The sequence below is a fragment of the Agelaius tricolor genome, unplaced genomic scaffold, assembly GCF_023055355.1.
Source record: "Agelaius tricolor isolate 1412-34295 unplaced genomic scaffold, bAgeTri1.0.p SCAF_73, whole genome shotgun sequence".
Lineage (NCBI taxonomy): Eukaryota > Metazoa > Chordata > Aves > Passeriformes > Icteridae > Agelaius > Agelaius tricolor.
In genome coordinates, this window is record NW_027269333.1 from 1084709 (window position 1) to 1100761 (window position 16053).

The 16053-nt window shown below is 51.5% G+C and overlaps 1 protein-coding gene across 1 annotated transcript; it reads right to left on the reverse strand.

Moving 5' to 3' along the window:
- Positions 1-5566: 5566 nt before the first annotated feature.
- On the reverse strand, positions 5567-6499 carry LOC139585330 (olfactory receptor 14A16-like). Its single transcript, XM_071418016.1, has one exon. The coding sequence runs from the start codon at positions 6497-6499 to the stop codon at positions 5567-5569; it is 933 nt and encodes a 310-aa protein (XP_071274117.1).
- Positions 6500-16053: the final 9554 nt, after the last annotated feature.

A 16053-nucleotide genomic window follows, 5' to 3' on the forward strand; every position in this document is an offset into this window, starting at 1 on the left:
TTTCAGTCATCTAAAGTAAAATTTGACACAGTATGTGGCCTTGGAGGACCCCAACAGGTCCAATTCTTGGGGTTCCTCGAGAGCATTGGGCAGCATTTTTGTCCACCTGTCCCAAGTATCTGCCAGGTTGGGTCTCTTACCTGTGGTGCGGAGGAGCTCTGAGTTATAGACGGGCCAATCATCTGCTACAAAGGTGTCACGGTTTGATGCTGGTGCAATGCCAGTGTCCCCATGAAAATACATTCTCCCTGGTGTCTGCTGTGAGATGTGACCAGGAATAGAGCAAAGCAGGGTCCAGCTGAGGAATAAAAGGGGAAAAAAACCCCAACTTTATTAACTTACAATATATAAAAGAAACACACAGAACTCAGGATGAAAACCTTCCAAACATTCCTCCTCCCCCCACCAAATTCCCAATACATCACAGTAAGACAAAACCTTGGACTCTCAATTCAGTGACCACCCCTCAGATCACCAACTCTCAGTCCATCACCACCCTTTAGATAATCAGTTCTCAGTTCATCAAGAAGAGAGGAGTCCCTCTTGTACCACAGGCTTCCCCTGGAAACACAGTTGAGACCTTTTGTGTTTCCATGTCACACGTGGCACTGCCTGGAGATCATTTGCCATCGTGACATCTTCCTTTCATGCCCAGTGCTCTCACCACTGCACATGGACCAGAGCTGCTTCTAGGGTTCCCCTTTTAAGGATGCTTTGCCCAGTTCCAAAAAAAGCACAGTCTCTCACTTTTGGGACACCTGTCCCTCCCAAATTCAGCCCCTGGGGCCGAGGGGATCTCTGTCAAGAACAGAGATCTTCTTCTTCTTCCCTGAAGATGGAGAGCACCACCACCCTCCTCACCCGTTGTCTCTGTTCACGCACTCCTTCACATAACACCACTGCACTCTCTTGGCTCCAAGCCATTGCCTCCCCCTAGATGCAGTCTCTGTGTCACAGGAAAAAAATGGTTCTGTTCATGGCTATACAAGAAAAGTCCAGCCAAAGGCCATTCCATCACCTCCTCTCAATGAAGATTCTTCTCAACTTCTCTCGTGGCCCATTTCCTCTTCTCTCATCTCTATCTCTCTTCTCATTCAACTCCAGGAGGATCAGTAAGGTTTCCATCATCCAAGAAAAGGGTTAAAAATCTCAGGCTCTGCCTGTCCAGAACTCCCATGGCTGCCCTGCTGGGCACCTTCTCGCTGCACCCCCCTTCTCCTTTATGGCTTGCCGTGCTGCCTGCATGTGATACTGAATTTCAAGCTGGCACAAGCACAGGCACAGGCTCACTCTCCTTCTCTCTCTCTTTCTCTCTTTCTCTCTTTCTCTCTGGGGGGCTGGCTGCCCGATGACTCTGCAGTGTTCCTCCACCCTTCCATCCTGCAGGGGCCTTCACCTCCCCTCTCTGTCCAAGGCCCGGCCTACCTCACGCGGCCGCATGGCTTCCCCTCCCCTGCCAGCCCGCAGCCGGGCAGGGCAGCTCTGACCTCTTTCACAGACAGAACCCAAGAGAGCTTCCCCCTGGGAGTTCCCTGCTTTTAACCCTCTGTGTTCTCAGAGGCGGATCCATGTCCTCAGTGGCCACACCAGGTGCCAAAATTCAAATCTGAGCACCTATTGGTTTGACAAAAGCATCCCAAAAAACTCACGTCCTTTTCAAACCAGGACACTGGCGGAAAAATATTGCAATTTCTTGAAAGTACTCTAATGACCCAGATAATAAAGATTTGCTTGTGGATTATGAAACCAACAGGTATTAACACCTGTGCCCCTTTCCAGGCAGACATCATCGAGGCAGTGCCACTTGTGCCCTGAGGTGCCCTAAGCTGGGCTTGGATCTCTCCCAGAGCACCTGAGGGAGAGCAGAGCACCTTGCAAGCTGCAGGTCCCTGACAGCCCCGCAGGGCTCCTGTCCCATCAACATCTGCTCTGCTCCAGGCTGAAACAGGGCCCAGCATGGTGCCAGGATCATCAGAGAGCTGAGGTGTGTGCTGGAATTCAATGGCCTCCCCATCCCACAGCAGCCCTGCATTTCCCTGCTGCAGCCTTGGTCTCCAGCCCAGCCATGGAGGCTCTTTGGGCTCTGGAGTGTTGCTGCAGCCCCCAAGGGCAGCTGAGCTCTGCCTTTGGCACAGTCAGGCCTGGCCAGCGCAGGCCATGCTCAGCAATTGCTTGTGTGTGCCTGGCCTTGCTGTCAGCCCCGGCAGCGGCTGCGTGGCCCCTTTGTGGCCCTGTGCTGGCCCAGCCATGGTGGCCCAGCCCCTGTGCAGGCCCAGCCCAGGCCAGGAGCATTGCGGCTGGGAACGGCCCCTGTGCCGTGGTGCCCACAGCAGCCTTGGGGCTCTGTGCCCCATGGCCTCCCTGCTGGGCAGCCTCTGCCAGCTCCTGCAGAGCCCCTGGCACCTGTGGGGCTGCACAGACAGCCCTGCCCCGGGCTCTGCCGGCCTCTGGGCCAGCAGAGAGGCAGCCAGGGCTGGCCATGGCCGGGAACAGGCCCTGAGCCCCGCAGGAGGATGGAGCTGGGCCACAGCCAAACTCAGCCCAGGCCAAAGCTGGGCTCAGCAGCCAAGGCTGCCAACACATGGGCACAGAGGCTGGCGCTGACAAATGTCCTGGGCCCCCTCCCTGCTCTGTCCATGCCACCAAGGGCACAGAGCCGCCTCCTCTCTGGGCCACTTGCCTGTTTGCAATGCCTTGCACAGGCGCTGGCCCTGCCCCACAAGGCCTGGCCTGAGTCCTGCCCCTGCACGCTCAGCCAGGCTGAGATGGACACTGATGGTTTCTGGGCCAGGCTCTCGGAGCCCAGCCCAGCTCCCTGCAAGCTCTGCCAGCTGCCCTGAGCTCTGGGCAGCACCAAGGGCCTCTCTGAGCCCAGCCCAGCCCAGCCGGCTCTGGCCCCACAGCTCTGCTCAGGCCAGGCTGCTCTGGCCACTGGCCCCACGGCCTCAGCCCCTGCCAAGGCCACAGCAGCAGCTGCAGCTGCCACAGGACTCAGCCCCAGCCATGGGGGAAGGGGCTGGGCCAAGGCCAAAGGAGGCTCCCTGGCTGCCCTGCTCCCCTCGGCCTGAGGTGCTGAGAGCTCTGCAGCCCCTGCTGCCATCCCATCTGCCCAGGGCAGCACCAGAGCCCCGGCCTTGGGGCCCTCAAGAGCTGCTCCTGCTCCAGGCCCAGGGCCCATGCCAAAGCTGGGGCAGCCACAAAGCTGTGCCCATTTCTGTTCATCGCTGCTCCGATGAGGATGGATCTGCAGCCACTTGGAGGTTGCTGATGAATTTTATTACTCCAGAGGTCTCTTCTGTCTTGAGCTCTTCAGTTCAGGAATTCACTGAAAAAGTCTCATACACGTGTTCAAAACACCTGAACAAGAAAAGCCCCTGGGAATCATTTAAATGTTCAATTCTTCTCCGGTTAATTAAAGGGATTTCAGTAGTTTATTTAATGTGAATACATTGTATTGAAAACAATGCAGAGAGAAAACTTTTGTCCTGTATTCTTTTCCTGTTTATAGCTTGGTATCAGCAATGTCCAACTGATATTGACCCGCATTACCTTCTAATGCACTCTAAAAAGATAGAAAGATCAAGACCCTTCATGGCTGATAACACATGAAACTTTGTCCCCAACCCCCTCCCCACCATTTCCCTCATCAAACCCCTGGCACTCCTATGGATAAGGAATGGTGTGGCCAGCAGGAGCAGGGCAGGGATTCTTCCCCTATGCTCAGCACTGCTTGGGCAGCACCTCAAGTGCTGTGTCCAGTTCTGGGCCCCACAGTTTAGGAATGACATGGAGGGGCTGGAGCGTGTCCAGAGAAGGGCAACAAGGCTGGGGAGGGGTCTGGAACACAAGTCCTGTGAGGAGTGGCTGAGGGAGCTGGGGTTGTTTATCCTGGAGAAGAGGAGGCTCAGGGGACAGAAGGCCGTGTCAGGGCACAGGTTGGACTTGATGATCTCCAAGGTCTTTTACAAACTTGCTGATTCTGTGATTTTCTAAAACCACCCTTGGAGCAGTTGCAGGATGAGCCCTGGGCCTCCTCTTCAGCAGTTCCAGCAGCCCAGGTCCCTCACCTTCTCCTGCCAGCCCCAAAGCCCATCCTGTCAGTCCTGCAGAGCCTCTGCAGCTCCTCCTCATTGCCCAGAACAGGGAGCCCCAGAGCCAGACACAGCAGCCCAGAGGTGCCCCCCTGGCCTGGGGTGCCTCTGGCAAGGGAGCAGCAGCAGGCACTGCAGGAGCCTGCAGACAATTCCTGCAGCACTTGTAGGATGATCCTGCTGCCCAAGGGACGTTCCCATGGGGCCAAGTCAGGAACTGCAATGGGGAGTGGGGCCAGAGAGGAAAGGGCAAACAGGGATGGGCTGTTTGCAGGGGAAGGAACAGGGCTGGGCAATGGGAAGAAATTTGAAGCAGAAGAGCAAAGAAGGCAAAGGTGAAGCCAAGGAAATGGTCAGGGCTGTTTGGGGGTGGCTGTCAGGCAGCCCTGGCTCTGAGCAACAGCGTCTGCAGTGGCACAGGAAACTCCCAGCTGATGGGAACAAACTCTCTGGCTGAGTGCAGAGGCCAGGACAAAGCTGAGTGGTTTCCCTGGTGTCCCGCAGGCCTTGCTGGCCCCAGGGGCTGATGGCATTTGTGCTCCCTCAGGTTCATGTCCCCACAGCAACAGCATGGGGGTGCTGGCCCTGCTGTGTGCAATGCAAACAGGGGCTGCTGAGGCAGTGCTGCCGTGTCTGTGCCTGCAAGGATGGGGCACCTGTGTGAGCTGGGGGAGAGGCCAGGGCTGCAGAGGGGGGATGTTGTTGGCAGCTGCATGAGGACGCTCTGGGACGCTGCCCTGGGCTGTGCAGCGCACTGGGCATGGATCAGCCCCTGCTCTGCTGCTCCTTCCCGTCTGGCCCAGGGCCCTTGCAGAGCCCCAGCCATGCTGTTTGCCCCCAGCCTGCCCACGGCCAGCCTGGGGCTGCTCACGGGGGTTTCTGTGCTGAGCATTGGCCTGGCCGTGTTCTTGAGAGAGCCTGGGCAAGGAGCCTGGAGCCCCCAGGGCCTGGCCTGAGGCGTCAGCGCTGCCCCAGCAGTGCCCATGGCCTGTCCCTGCTGCAGCCCCGGCACTGCCACCCCCAGGGCTGTGCCCGGCCCCGAGAGCACTCAGGCCCTGCAGCAACACCAGGGCCACCAGGGCAGCGGGGCAGGGCCACGGCAGCAGCACTGGCAACACCAAGTGCTGCTGCTGCTGCTGCTGGGCACAGCTGCTGGGCCAGCACTGATCTGCCCCAGCTCTGCACACAGACATTGCTGCTGCAGCTCCAGAGAAGGAAACACAAGGGCATCTCTGCAGAAAACTCTGCTGGGACATCCTTTAGTTCCTTTAAAGCCACCAAGAGCACAGCCCCTCACTGACACAGTCTGTGGCCACAGGGAAGGTGGGGAGAAACAAAATGAGAAATGGCACAAAGATTGACATTTATTTGTGGACAGTAGTAAAAAAATAAAACAAAAAGACCCACAACCAAACCAACAAGAATTATGAAAGATGATTTTTATTACAAGTGATTTGCAGGAATTGGCCAGCAGTTTAATGTTCCTGAAAGCATCCAGTCATCAGTCTCCACACTGCAGCCTTGAGCTCCTGGTTCCTCAGGCTGTAGATGAGGGGGTTCAGGGCTGGAGGCACCACCGAGTACAGAACTGACAGGGCCAGATCCAGGGATGGGGAGGACATGGAGGGGGGCTTCAGGTTGGAAAATATACCAGTGCTGAGGAACAGGGAGAGCACAGCCAGGTGAGGGAGGCAGGTGGAAAAGGCTTTGTGCCGTCCCTGCTCAGAGGGGATCCTCTGCACAGCCCTGAAAATTTGCACATAAGAGAAAACAATGAACACAAAACAACACAATGCTAAACAGGCACTAACAGCAAGAAGCCCCAGTTCCCTGAGATAGGACTTGGAGCAGGAGAGCTTGAGGATCTGTGGGATTTCACAGAAGAACTGGCCCAGGGCATTGCCATGGCACAGGGGCAGGGAAAATGTATTGGACGTGTGCATGAGAGCATTGAGAAAGGCACTGGCCCAGGCAGCTGCTGCCATGTGGGCACAAGCTCTGCTGCCCAGGAGGGTCCCGTAGTGCAGGGGTTTGCAGATGGACACGTAGCGGTCATAGCACATGATGGTCAGGAGGGAAAACTCTGCTACAATAAAGAAGAGAAAGAAAAAGAGCTGTGCAGCACATCCAGTGTAGGAGATGTTGCTGGTGTCCCAGAGGGAATTGTGCATGGCTTTGGGGACAGTGGTGCAGATGGAGCCCAGGTCAGCGAGGGCCAGGTTGAGCAGGAAGAAGAACATGGGCGTGTGCAGGTGGTGGCCGCAGGCTACGGCGCTGATGATGAGGCCGTTGCCCAGGAGGGCAGCCAGGGAGATGCCCAGCAAGAGGCAGAAGTGCAGGAGCTGCAGCTGCCGCGTGTCTGCCAATGCCAGCAGCAGGAAGTGCCTGATGCAGCTGCTGTTGGACATTTGCTATGGTGCCTTTGCATGGGGATCTGTAAGAAAAGTAATCATGGAATAGTTGGGTGTGGAGAGGACTTGAAATATCCCAGCACAGCCTGGGGGCACTTTCCCCCCCTTGCCTGCCCAGGGCTCTGCTGCCTGGAGCTGTCCCTGCCAGCAGCTGCTTCCCTGTGCCCAGGGCTGGGCCCTGCCAGTGCTGCCAGAGCCCAGCCCAGCCCTGGGGGCGCAGCTCTGCCCTGGAGGGCCCTCCCAGCTCAGGCACTGTCCAGGGGCAGCTCTGGCTCTGCAGGCTCTGATGGCAACGTCAGAACAACCCTGAGGAGGCTGGAAAAGCAACACTGATGCAGCCTCTAAGGGGTCCTGTGGTGATTTCTGTTGCTGCCTGGTTTATTATGAACAGAGAATATTTTTTTTTTCTCAACCTTAAATGAGAGATGAATATCAATGTGTAATTTCCAACTCAGCGCAGTAGATTTAAAAAGCAGGATATCCCCTTTTATGCAGCCTCTGCCTTGCTATACTCCCTGTATAATCTATTTGGAAATGTTCTGTAGTTAAATGCCATGTTGGATCAGTCCTGAACAATGCAGCATCCTCCCCACACAAGGAGAACACTCCCAAGCCTCATCAGCTGTCTCCCCCCACCCAGATCTTGTCCCCTAGTGCTGGGAGCAGCTGCCAGGGCTGGCTGAGAGCTGTCCCTGGCAGGCAGCAGAGTCCCTGCCCCAGCACAGCGCCCTGGGCTGCAGGACTCTGCTCTGCAGGACAGCCCTGGGCACCCCTGGCTGCTCTGCACAAGAGACAAGCAGAGAACGTACTCACAGGCTCTGCAGGCATTGGCATGTTCCAGCTGCAGGAGATGGCTCCAGGAGCTGCAGCTGCATTGTCCTGCAGCCAGAGGTTCCTGTGCCAAGGGCTGGCAGTGATTGTGCCCCAGGCACTTCTCAGCCCCTTCCCAGCCCTGACTGATTGAAGCTCTCTGTGCCTCTGTGCTGTGCCCGGGCTGGCTGCAGGCAGTGCCCCAGCCCTGCTGGGCTGGCACAAGAGCTGCTCCTCAAGAGAAATGTGCTTTTGAAGCTCTTCTTGGTGACCAGGAGCTGCCTCTGGGCCAGGAGCCCAGCCCAGCTCAGCAGCACAGACACAGCACAAGGACTTTAATCAGCCTCTGGGGCTTTGTGCTCAGGCCCTGAACATCAGTCCCTGAGAGGGAGCTGAAGAAACCTCTCCAGAACTCCAAGGCAGAATCCAACTCCAAACTTTCTTGGACTTTTAATGGGTCCCAGGGAGGGACACGACTGAGCAAGTGTCCCCAGGCCCCAGGCAGAGCAGAGAACTGCAGGCAGTGGTGACAGGTGGGGACAAAGAGAAGCCAAGTCTTGGTGCCCTGGGGCACAGCAGGGTCTGTGCCAGCAAGGGCTGGGAGGAGACACCTTGTCCTGAGGCCCTGGGGCCTCCTGGCCCAGCCCCAGCCAGGCTGGGCACTGTCAGCCCCTTGTGCTGCCCTCAGCATCCCCCCCTAGCCCACATCCCAGTGGCCTCAAGGATCTGCTGCAAGGAGTCCCTGGGGAGCCTTGCTCAGCAATGGCCCTGGGGGCTCCTTCATGCTCCCTGCAGGGACTGCAGGTTTTTCAAAGGACTTGGGGTTTGGCTTTTGCCTTGGAGTCTCTGAGAGGTTTGTGCAATCCTGGCCTCCAATTATCTGCTGTAATTAGTCCCTGGAGAGGCTTTGTCAGTAACAACACTCAGTGGGGCTCATTAATACTTCAAGGTGCTTCAGTTTTTTAAGCTACTTGGTGTTTCCCTTTGATACAGATGCTATGAGAAAGATTGTGCAGTCACAGCCTCCAATTATCTGCTGTAATTAGTCCCTGGGGAGGCTTTGTCAGTAAGGAGACTCAGTGGGGTCATTAATGCTTCAAGGTACTCAATTATTTTAAGGTACTTGGTGTTTCATTTTTGATACAGACTCTGTGAGAAGTTTGTGCAATCATGGCCCCAATCATTTGCTTAATGAGTCCCTTGAGAGCTTTGTACTGACACTCAGTCGGGCTCATCAAGGTTTTTAAGGTACTTTGGATGTTCTTTTCCACTCTGAATCTCTGAGAGGTGTTTTGTCCAATTTCTGCCTCCAGTTCTCTCCTCCAAGGAGCCCATGAGGAGCCTGTGTTGGGCATGGACCTGAGTGAGACCCATTCATGCCCCGAGACACTTTGGGGTTTTCTTCTGACTTGGACTCCTGGAAAGGTTTGTGCAATCTCCTCTCAGGCCTTGTGGTTCCAGGGCTCATTTCCAAATGTACCACGAGACTGATTAGGATCAAGCAAGTCCTGACAAACCATGGCTCTGCCTTCATTTCCCTCTGCGCTAATGCAATTCATCAGGAAATTTTCCTTTTACAGTTATGGAGAATTATTTCAAAGTGCTTCTAAGAAATATGTATTCCTGTCTTAAAGGGTGTCTTTTGTTGCCATTCTTGTTATAAAAGAGCTGATTGCAGCATTCTGTGATTGATATTGATCCAGGGTCTCTCCTAAGGAGGTCTGACCAGGTCAGTGAAGTTGTACCTTCAGAGGTGACCCAGTGTGAACAACCTTGCCCCACATTCCCCAACCCCATGTGAGAAAAGAGTTTCACTTTCAAAAATTTAAATGCCTTATTAAGGCCTAATCAAAATACAGCTGAAGACTGAATAAAGAAAAGGATACAGTGCCAGGAGCAAAGAATTCAGTCACCATGTGCTCATCTACAAAATGGATGTTCTGTCTTTTACACCTCCAGCCCCTCCCAAATTCTTGTCAATCGACTCCTTCTTCACTGTCCAGTGGTGGAGATCACTGTCTCACACCTTGATTGGAGGTCAGGTGCTGCCATAGGAACAAGCCAACCCTCCCAAATGCCCCAGCTACTGAGGCCATCCTGTGATAGCAATGCAAGGGGGAGGGGAACGATAACTGTACATCTACAAAACTTCTCTTAACATATATTTAACATTCACCCCTTAATTGTGAGAGTCAACCCTAGGATTACTCTTCTATAACAAACTCACCTTTCTTTTTCTATAAGTCATTTTGTTCAAACAACTGAGTCAAAATTTTTCTCTCTCTCTTGTATGAATCATATGAGCATCTGTTGATGTGGGCAAGGAGAGTGGGAACAGGAGAAAAAAATCTCAGGTTTTCCTTAGACACACTTATTTGGAATGGACAAAAGGGCATCCCAGAGGTCCAGTGTGGCTTTGACTCCCATCTACCGTGCCTCTGTGGCTGCTGCCCATAGTTGGTGCATCTTAGGGGTGAGCACAGAGGCCAACTCGGTCCTGCCCTCCAGTCCCTGTTGAATTAAAAGACAACTGAGGCATGAAAGAGGTCTGGTATGGCCTTTTGTCCCTACCTTACCATGCCTACAGGGTTGCTACCCACAGCAGGGCTATGGAGCCTTCTTGATAGCAAACAAAGGGGCCAACCCGGCCTTGCCCTCCTTCCTTTGTCTTATTTTCTTAAAGAAGCTGTCCCATTACCTTTTACAGTCCCTTGTGTACTTCTCCTCAACAGCTGCTGGTAATTCTCACCCATGAAAACAGGAAGACAGTTCTCGAGCTGGCTGGTGGAAGCTTGACTCTGCTTTTTGGGCGTCTTGGTGTTTTCCTGGTTGTCTCTCAGTCTCTGCTTGAGAGTCAATCTTGTTTCACCCAGCCTGGATGTTACAGTCCACTCTTTGGTTCTTCTCCTGGGCCTTTGACTCTGTTGCCATGAGTCCATCCCCGCTCTGCAGCTCGCACGGCCGATTCGGTGGTGAGCAGGACCTGAAAGGGACCTTCCCACTGAGGAGTTAGAGGCTGATCTCTCCATGGCTTAATCATCACCCAATCCCCGGGATTAATATTATGGATTCTGAAATCCAGGGTGGTAGTTTGAAGAATTGCCACTTTATGTCTTAGCCCTTTTAAAGTTTGTGCTATAGACATCACTTATTTCTTGGCATTGGCTTCCCCTTCCTCATAGGTGGCAGCCTTCTGGGGTGAGGTCAGGAAGGGAAACCCAAACATCATTTCATAGGGTGGGACCCCCAGATCTGACTGGGGTTGGGTTCTAATTCTTAATAAGGCCAAAGGGAGACATTTTATCCATGACATTTGGGTTTCAATCATTACCTTCACTAGAGCTCTTTTAAGAGTTTGATTCATTCTCTCTACATGACCAGAACTCTGTGGATGCCATGGAGTGTCCAATTCCAATTTTACTCCTGGGCCTGAACAACTTTCTGCAATATCTTCAATGTGAAATGAGTTCCGCAGTCTGAATCAATCCTGTTTGCCATCCCATATTGGGGAATGATTGATTCTAGAAGTGTTTTACTCACAACACCAGCATTGGCTTTCACAGTGGGTACCACCTCAACCCAATGAGTCACGTGATCTGCTATCACTGGCAAAAACTTCCCCTGTTGTACCTGGGGAAGCTCAATAAAGTCTACTTGGGTGTTTGGAAGGGCCCTAAGGCCAGTTCTCACCCTCCCCTGGGTGTTTTCCTCATCATTTTCTTATTCACTTGTTGAAATATTACACCCTGTTCAGTTACCTGCTTAGCTATTCTGAAAATTCCTGTGCATCCCCAATCCCTTAGAAATTGATCACTTGTCTACCCCAATGAAGAACTGAGCACTTGTCTACCCCAGTGTGTTGTTTCATTTATGCCTTCTAGCATTTTCTTGCCTAGTGGTTTATTCAACATTTGCCTCCCATCTGCTAATCTCCACTTCCCTGCGTTATCTTTCTTGGCTCATGTTTTAAGGAGTTCTTCCTCTTCTGTCCCACTGAATGCAGGGACTTTTTGCATTTCTCTCATGGGGGTTAATACTATTATTAGTTTTTCTGTCCCTGATTCAGTTGCATTTTTAGCTTCTAAATTGGCTAAATTGTTCCCTTGTGCCCCTTTTTGATGTCCTTCAACATATACCACCACAACTACCTCTGGTAATTGTAAGGTTTCTAACTCTTCTAAGACAAATTTTTCATGAATCAGTCACTTTCCCTTTGAATTTAATAGTCCCCTCTCTTCCCAAATTTTTCCAAAGATATGCACTGTTCCAAAAGCATATTTTTAGTCTGTATATTTTGTTCCCCTTTTCTGTGCTAATATTTCCAGAGCTCGTTTTAGGGCACACAACTCATATTTTGGGCTGACCAATTGGAAGGTAACTTTCCCTTTTCTACGGCCACCATCCCTTCATGCACTGTAGCATACCCCGATACCCTGTGCCCCTTTATTACCCATGTAGATCCATCAATGTACAATCATTTTCCACCTTGGAGTGGTTGATCTGTTAGGTCCTCTTTTCCTTTAGTTTGATAGTTTATAACCTCTAGGCAATTATGTATTAGTTCCTGACTTGGTTCTCCATACAAGAACTGGGCAGGGTTGAGTTGGTTACTCACGATCAGCTCTAAACCATTATCTATTAAGATGGCTTCATACTTTAGCACTCGGGAATCAGTGAGCCATTTCTCAGCCTTTTGGCTCAGGATACTGCTTACTGAGTTTGGGCTATATATCTTCAATTTTCCCCCAAAGGGTAATTTTTTGCTTTCTGCTATGAGTAGGGCAGTCACTGCCACAGCCTGAATGCAGGTTGGCCACCCCTGGCTGACAGGGTCTAGCAGTTTTGATAAATAGGCCACTGGTTTCCTGGATCCTCCCCAGTCCTGGGCTAACACTCCATGTGCTACCCCTTTTTCTATAGCCACAAACAATAGAAGGGTTTGTCTAAGGCAGGAAGACTCTGTGCCAGTGCACTGACTAATTTTTGCTTTAAAGCTTCAAACTTTTGTTCATTGTCTTTTTCCCACCTCATCTCTTCTTCTGCTAACTTTTCATACAAGAACTGGATGGCCTGCGTGTGTCCTTCAATCCATAGCCTACAACATCCAACAGAGGCCTAAAAACCTTCTGACTTCCCTCTTAGTTTTTGGCCACGGGAGTGAGACTGTCCCTGTGATTCTCTCAGGGTTCAGCTGGCAGCTCCCTTGACAAATCACATGTCCTTGGTATTTTACTTCTCGCTCTACAAATTGGAGAATCCCTTTTGATACCCAAAGTCCTTGGTCCCCCAGGAAATTTAACAATGCTATGGTAGATCCCTGAACTTCTTTTTCTTCCCGTCCTGAGAGAACGAAATAATTTATATATTGGATGAGCTACATCTCAGGTTTAATGGAGAAGAGCTGTAGCACTTCTCCTAGGGTTTGACCGAAGAGGTTTGGGGATTCAGAAAACCCTTGGGGTAACCCAGTCCACCGCAGCTGTTGCTTCCTCCCAGAATCGAGGTCCTCCCATTCAAAAGCAAATATATCCCACTTTCCTCTGCCAGTGGGTATGCCCAAGAAGCATCGTTTAGGTCTATCACGCTAAACCACTGGGATGTTACTTAGTAGCGTATAGGGATTTGGCATTACCGGATATGGATTCACAGTTCTTTTGTTCACTTCTCTCACATCTTGGACAAGCCTGTAAGTTCCATCTGACTTCTTTGCTGGTAATATGGGTGTATTATGGGGGGACATTTATGGTTCTAAGGTCCTGTCCTCAAGTAGGTCCTGGATCAGCGGCTGCAGTCCTTGTCTTCCCTCCAGGGAAAGTGGGTATTGTCATACCCAAACTGGATGGTTTTCATTAACTACTTTTATTACTATAGGTTTCATGTTTAATTTACCTCCGTTTTTTGGTTTTGCCCACACCATCTCATGAATTTTCTCCTCATCCTCTTCCCTTGTTGGAGAAGCTTATCTACCATTTTCCCTTCTCCAGGAGCATTCCAATGTCAAACTGCACCTGTAAATCCTGTCCTAAGAAATTTCACACTGCTTCTGGAACTAATAGAACATCCCCAATTCCTATTTTCTTTGTTCCTTCAAACTTTATTTGCTTTATAAGTGAGGCTTTGAAACCTTTGTCTTGTCTAGGTTTGAAAAGACAAGGGTCTGCTAATGAAGGCAGGAGCTGCCCCTGAAATGGAAAATGTAAAACCCCTCCCTCCAAATTGTTAAAGTTTTGAAATTAAGGGGGCTCTCAGGCACAGATATGGGAGCAGGAATAACAGTTCTTTATTAGCAAAGAAAATCAAAATAAAATAAACAATGCAGTAATACAAAACAACACTGATAGAATCAGAATATGACCTGACACACTGTGGGTCAGGGTGTTGCTAGCAGTGCAATGAAAATAGTGGCTGCAGTCCTCCTGCAGTCTTCCTGCAGACAGATGTGGTTCTGTTGGAGCAGGGATCCTGTTGAAGGGTGTAGTCTTCCTCTGAAGATCCAGTGGTGGTGTAGATGGGCCTGGTCTTCCTCTGGGAATCCAGTGGAAGGGGCAGGTGCTCCTCTGGGAATCCAGTGGAAAGACTGTTCTGGTGTCCCAAAATCTCAGATTGTATCCAGGCAGGAACACTTGGCTCCTCCCCCTGGGGAGAGCATCTCACAATGGGAAGATGTAATTTTATCAGTCATGCAGTGACACTCAATGGCCCATTAACAGCAGATGTCTGCCCAGAGGCAGGACTGGTTTGTGGAAAAGATAAAGAAAAACTGCCCAATTAACAGATGATAACTGGCCCACCTCTAACAGATGGGAATTGAACACACACATTACCTTGCAGTCTAGGACATTATCCATGCCTAATTCTATTTCCATCTGCATCACAATGAAACCTTACACACAGCTCTCACTTATGACTGGGTTTCCCTGTGGTACACAATGGCTTTCCCCATCTTTCTGCATTACCCACCAAGTGTAACCAGGTCCTTGAACAAAAACAATCCCACAGATGGGTTTGTCTTTGCCTGAGGTGGGAGTAATCCAAACAGTCTTTCTTAAGATACCTTTCATGTGTACAACAGGGACTTTATCTCCATCCACTGTGTGCAGGGGTTCAGACTGGGCAGGACCAGCTCAACTGATGGACCCTCTGGTGTTGACCATCCAGATGGCTTTTGCTAAGGTCATTTCCCAATTTCTAAGTTCCCTTGCCAAGTGCCTTCAGGGTAGTCTTAAGTAATCCATTGAACCATTCAACTTTCCCAGCAGCTGGTGCATGGTAGGGGATACAATAGATCCATTCAATGCCATGTTCTCTGGACCAGGTGTTGATAAGGCAGTTCCTGAAATGGGTCCCATTGTCTGACTCAGTTCTCTCCAGGGTTCCATGTCTCCACAGGATTTGCTTTTCCAGGCCCAGGATGGTGTTCTGGGCAGTGGTGTGAGACACAGGGTAGGTCTCCAACCATCCCGTGGTGGCTTCCACCATGGTCAGCAGGTAGCGCTTGCCCTGGCGTGTCTGGGGCAGTGTGATGGAGTCAATCTGCCAGGCCTCCCCATACTTGTACTTGGACCACTGCCCACCATACCATAGGGGCTTCACTCGCTTGGCCTGCTTGATGGCAGCACACGTCTCACAGTCATGGATGACCTGAGAAATTCTGTCCATGGTTCAATCCACCCCTCGGTCTCGTGCCCACTTATAGGTGGCATCTCTGCCCTGATGGCCTGAGGCATCATGGGCCCATTGAGCTGGGAATAACTCTCCCTTGTGTTCCCAACCTAGGTCTATCTTGGACACCTCTATCTTTGCAGCCTGGTCTTCCTGCTCGTTGTTTTGGTGCTCCTCATTGGTTCTACTCTTGGGGACATGAGCATCTACATGGCGGACATTCACAGGCAGCTTCTCCACCCAATTGAGAATGTCTTTCCATTCATCAACAGCCCAAATTGGTTTTCCTCCATGCTGCCAGTTAACCTCTTTCCACCTCTCCAGCCATCCCCACAAAGCATTGGCTACCATCCATGAATCAGTGTAAAGGTAGAGCTTTGGCCAATTCTCTCTCTCAGCAATGTCCAGGGCCAGCTGAACAGCTTTGAGTTCTGCAAGTTGGCTTGATCCACCTTCTCCTTCATGGCCTCTGTGACCTGTCCTGTGGGGCTCCATACGGCTGCTTTCCACTTCCGGTTCATTCCCACAATGTGGCAAGAACCATCAGTAAAAAGAGCGTAGCGTGTATCTTCTGCTGGCAGTTGGTTGTATGGTGGAGCTTCTTCAGCCCGTGTCACTTCTTGTCCCTTCATCAGCGAGACCGAAGTTTTCACCTCCTGGCCAGTTTGTAATTATCTCCAGAATCCCAGGGCAATTCAGGTTTCCAATACGGGCGCGCTGTGTGATAACAGCAATCCATTTGCTCCATGTAGCACTGGTGGCATGGTGCATAGAGGGAACTTTTGCTTTCAATATCCACCACAGCACTGGTAGTCAGGGTGCCAGGAGGAGTTGTGCTTCTGTACCAATCACCTCTGAGGCAGCTTGGACTCCTTCATAGGCAGCCAAGATTTCCTTCTCTGTGGGAGTGTAGTTGGCCTCAGACCCTCTGTAGCTTTGACTCCAAAATCCCAGTGGTCGGCCTTGAGTCTCCCCAGGCACCTTCTGCCAAAGGCTCCAGGACAAGCCATGGTTCCTGGCTGCAGAGTAGAGCATGTTCTTCACCTCTGGTCCTGTCCTGACTGGGCCAAGGGCAGCCA

Bases quoted from the DNA above. Each gene is read 5' to 3' on its own strand.
- LOC139585330 (XM_071418016.1), bottom strand. From the start codon at position 6,499: ATGTCCAACAGCAGCTGCATCAGGCACTTCCTGCTGCTGGCATTGGCA.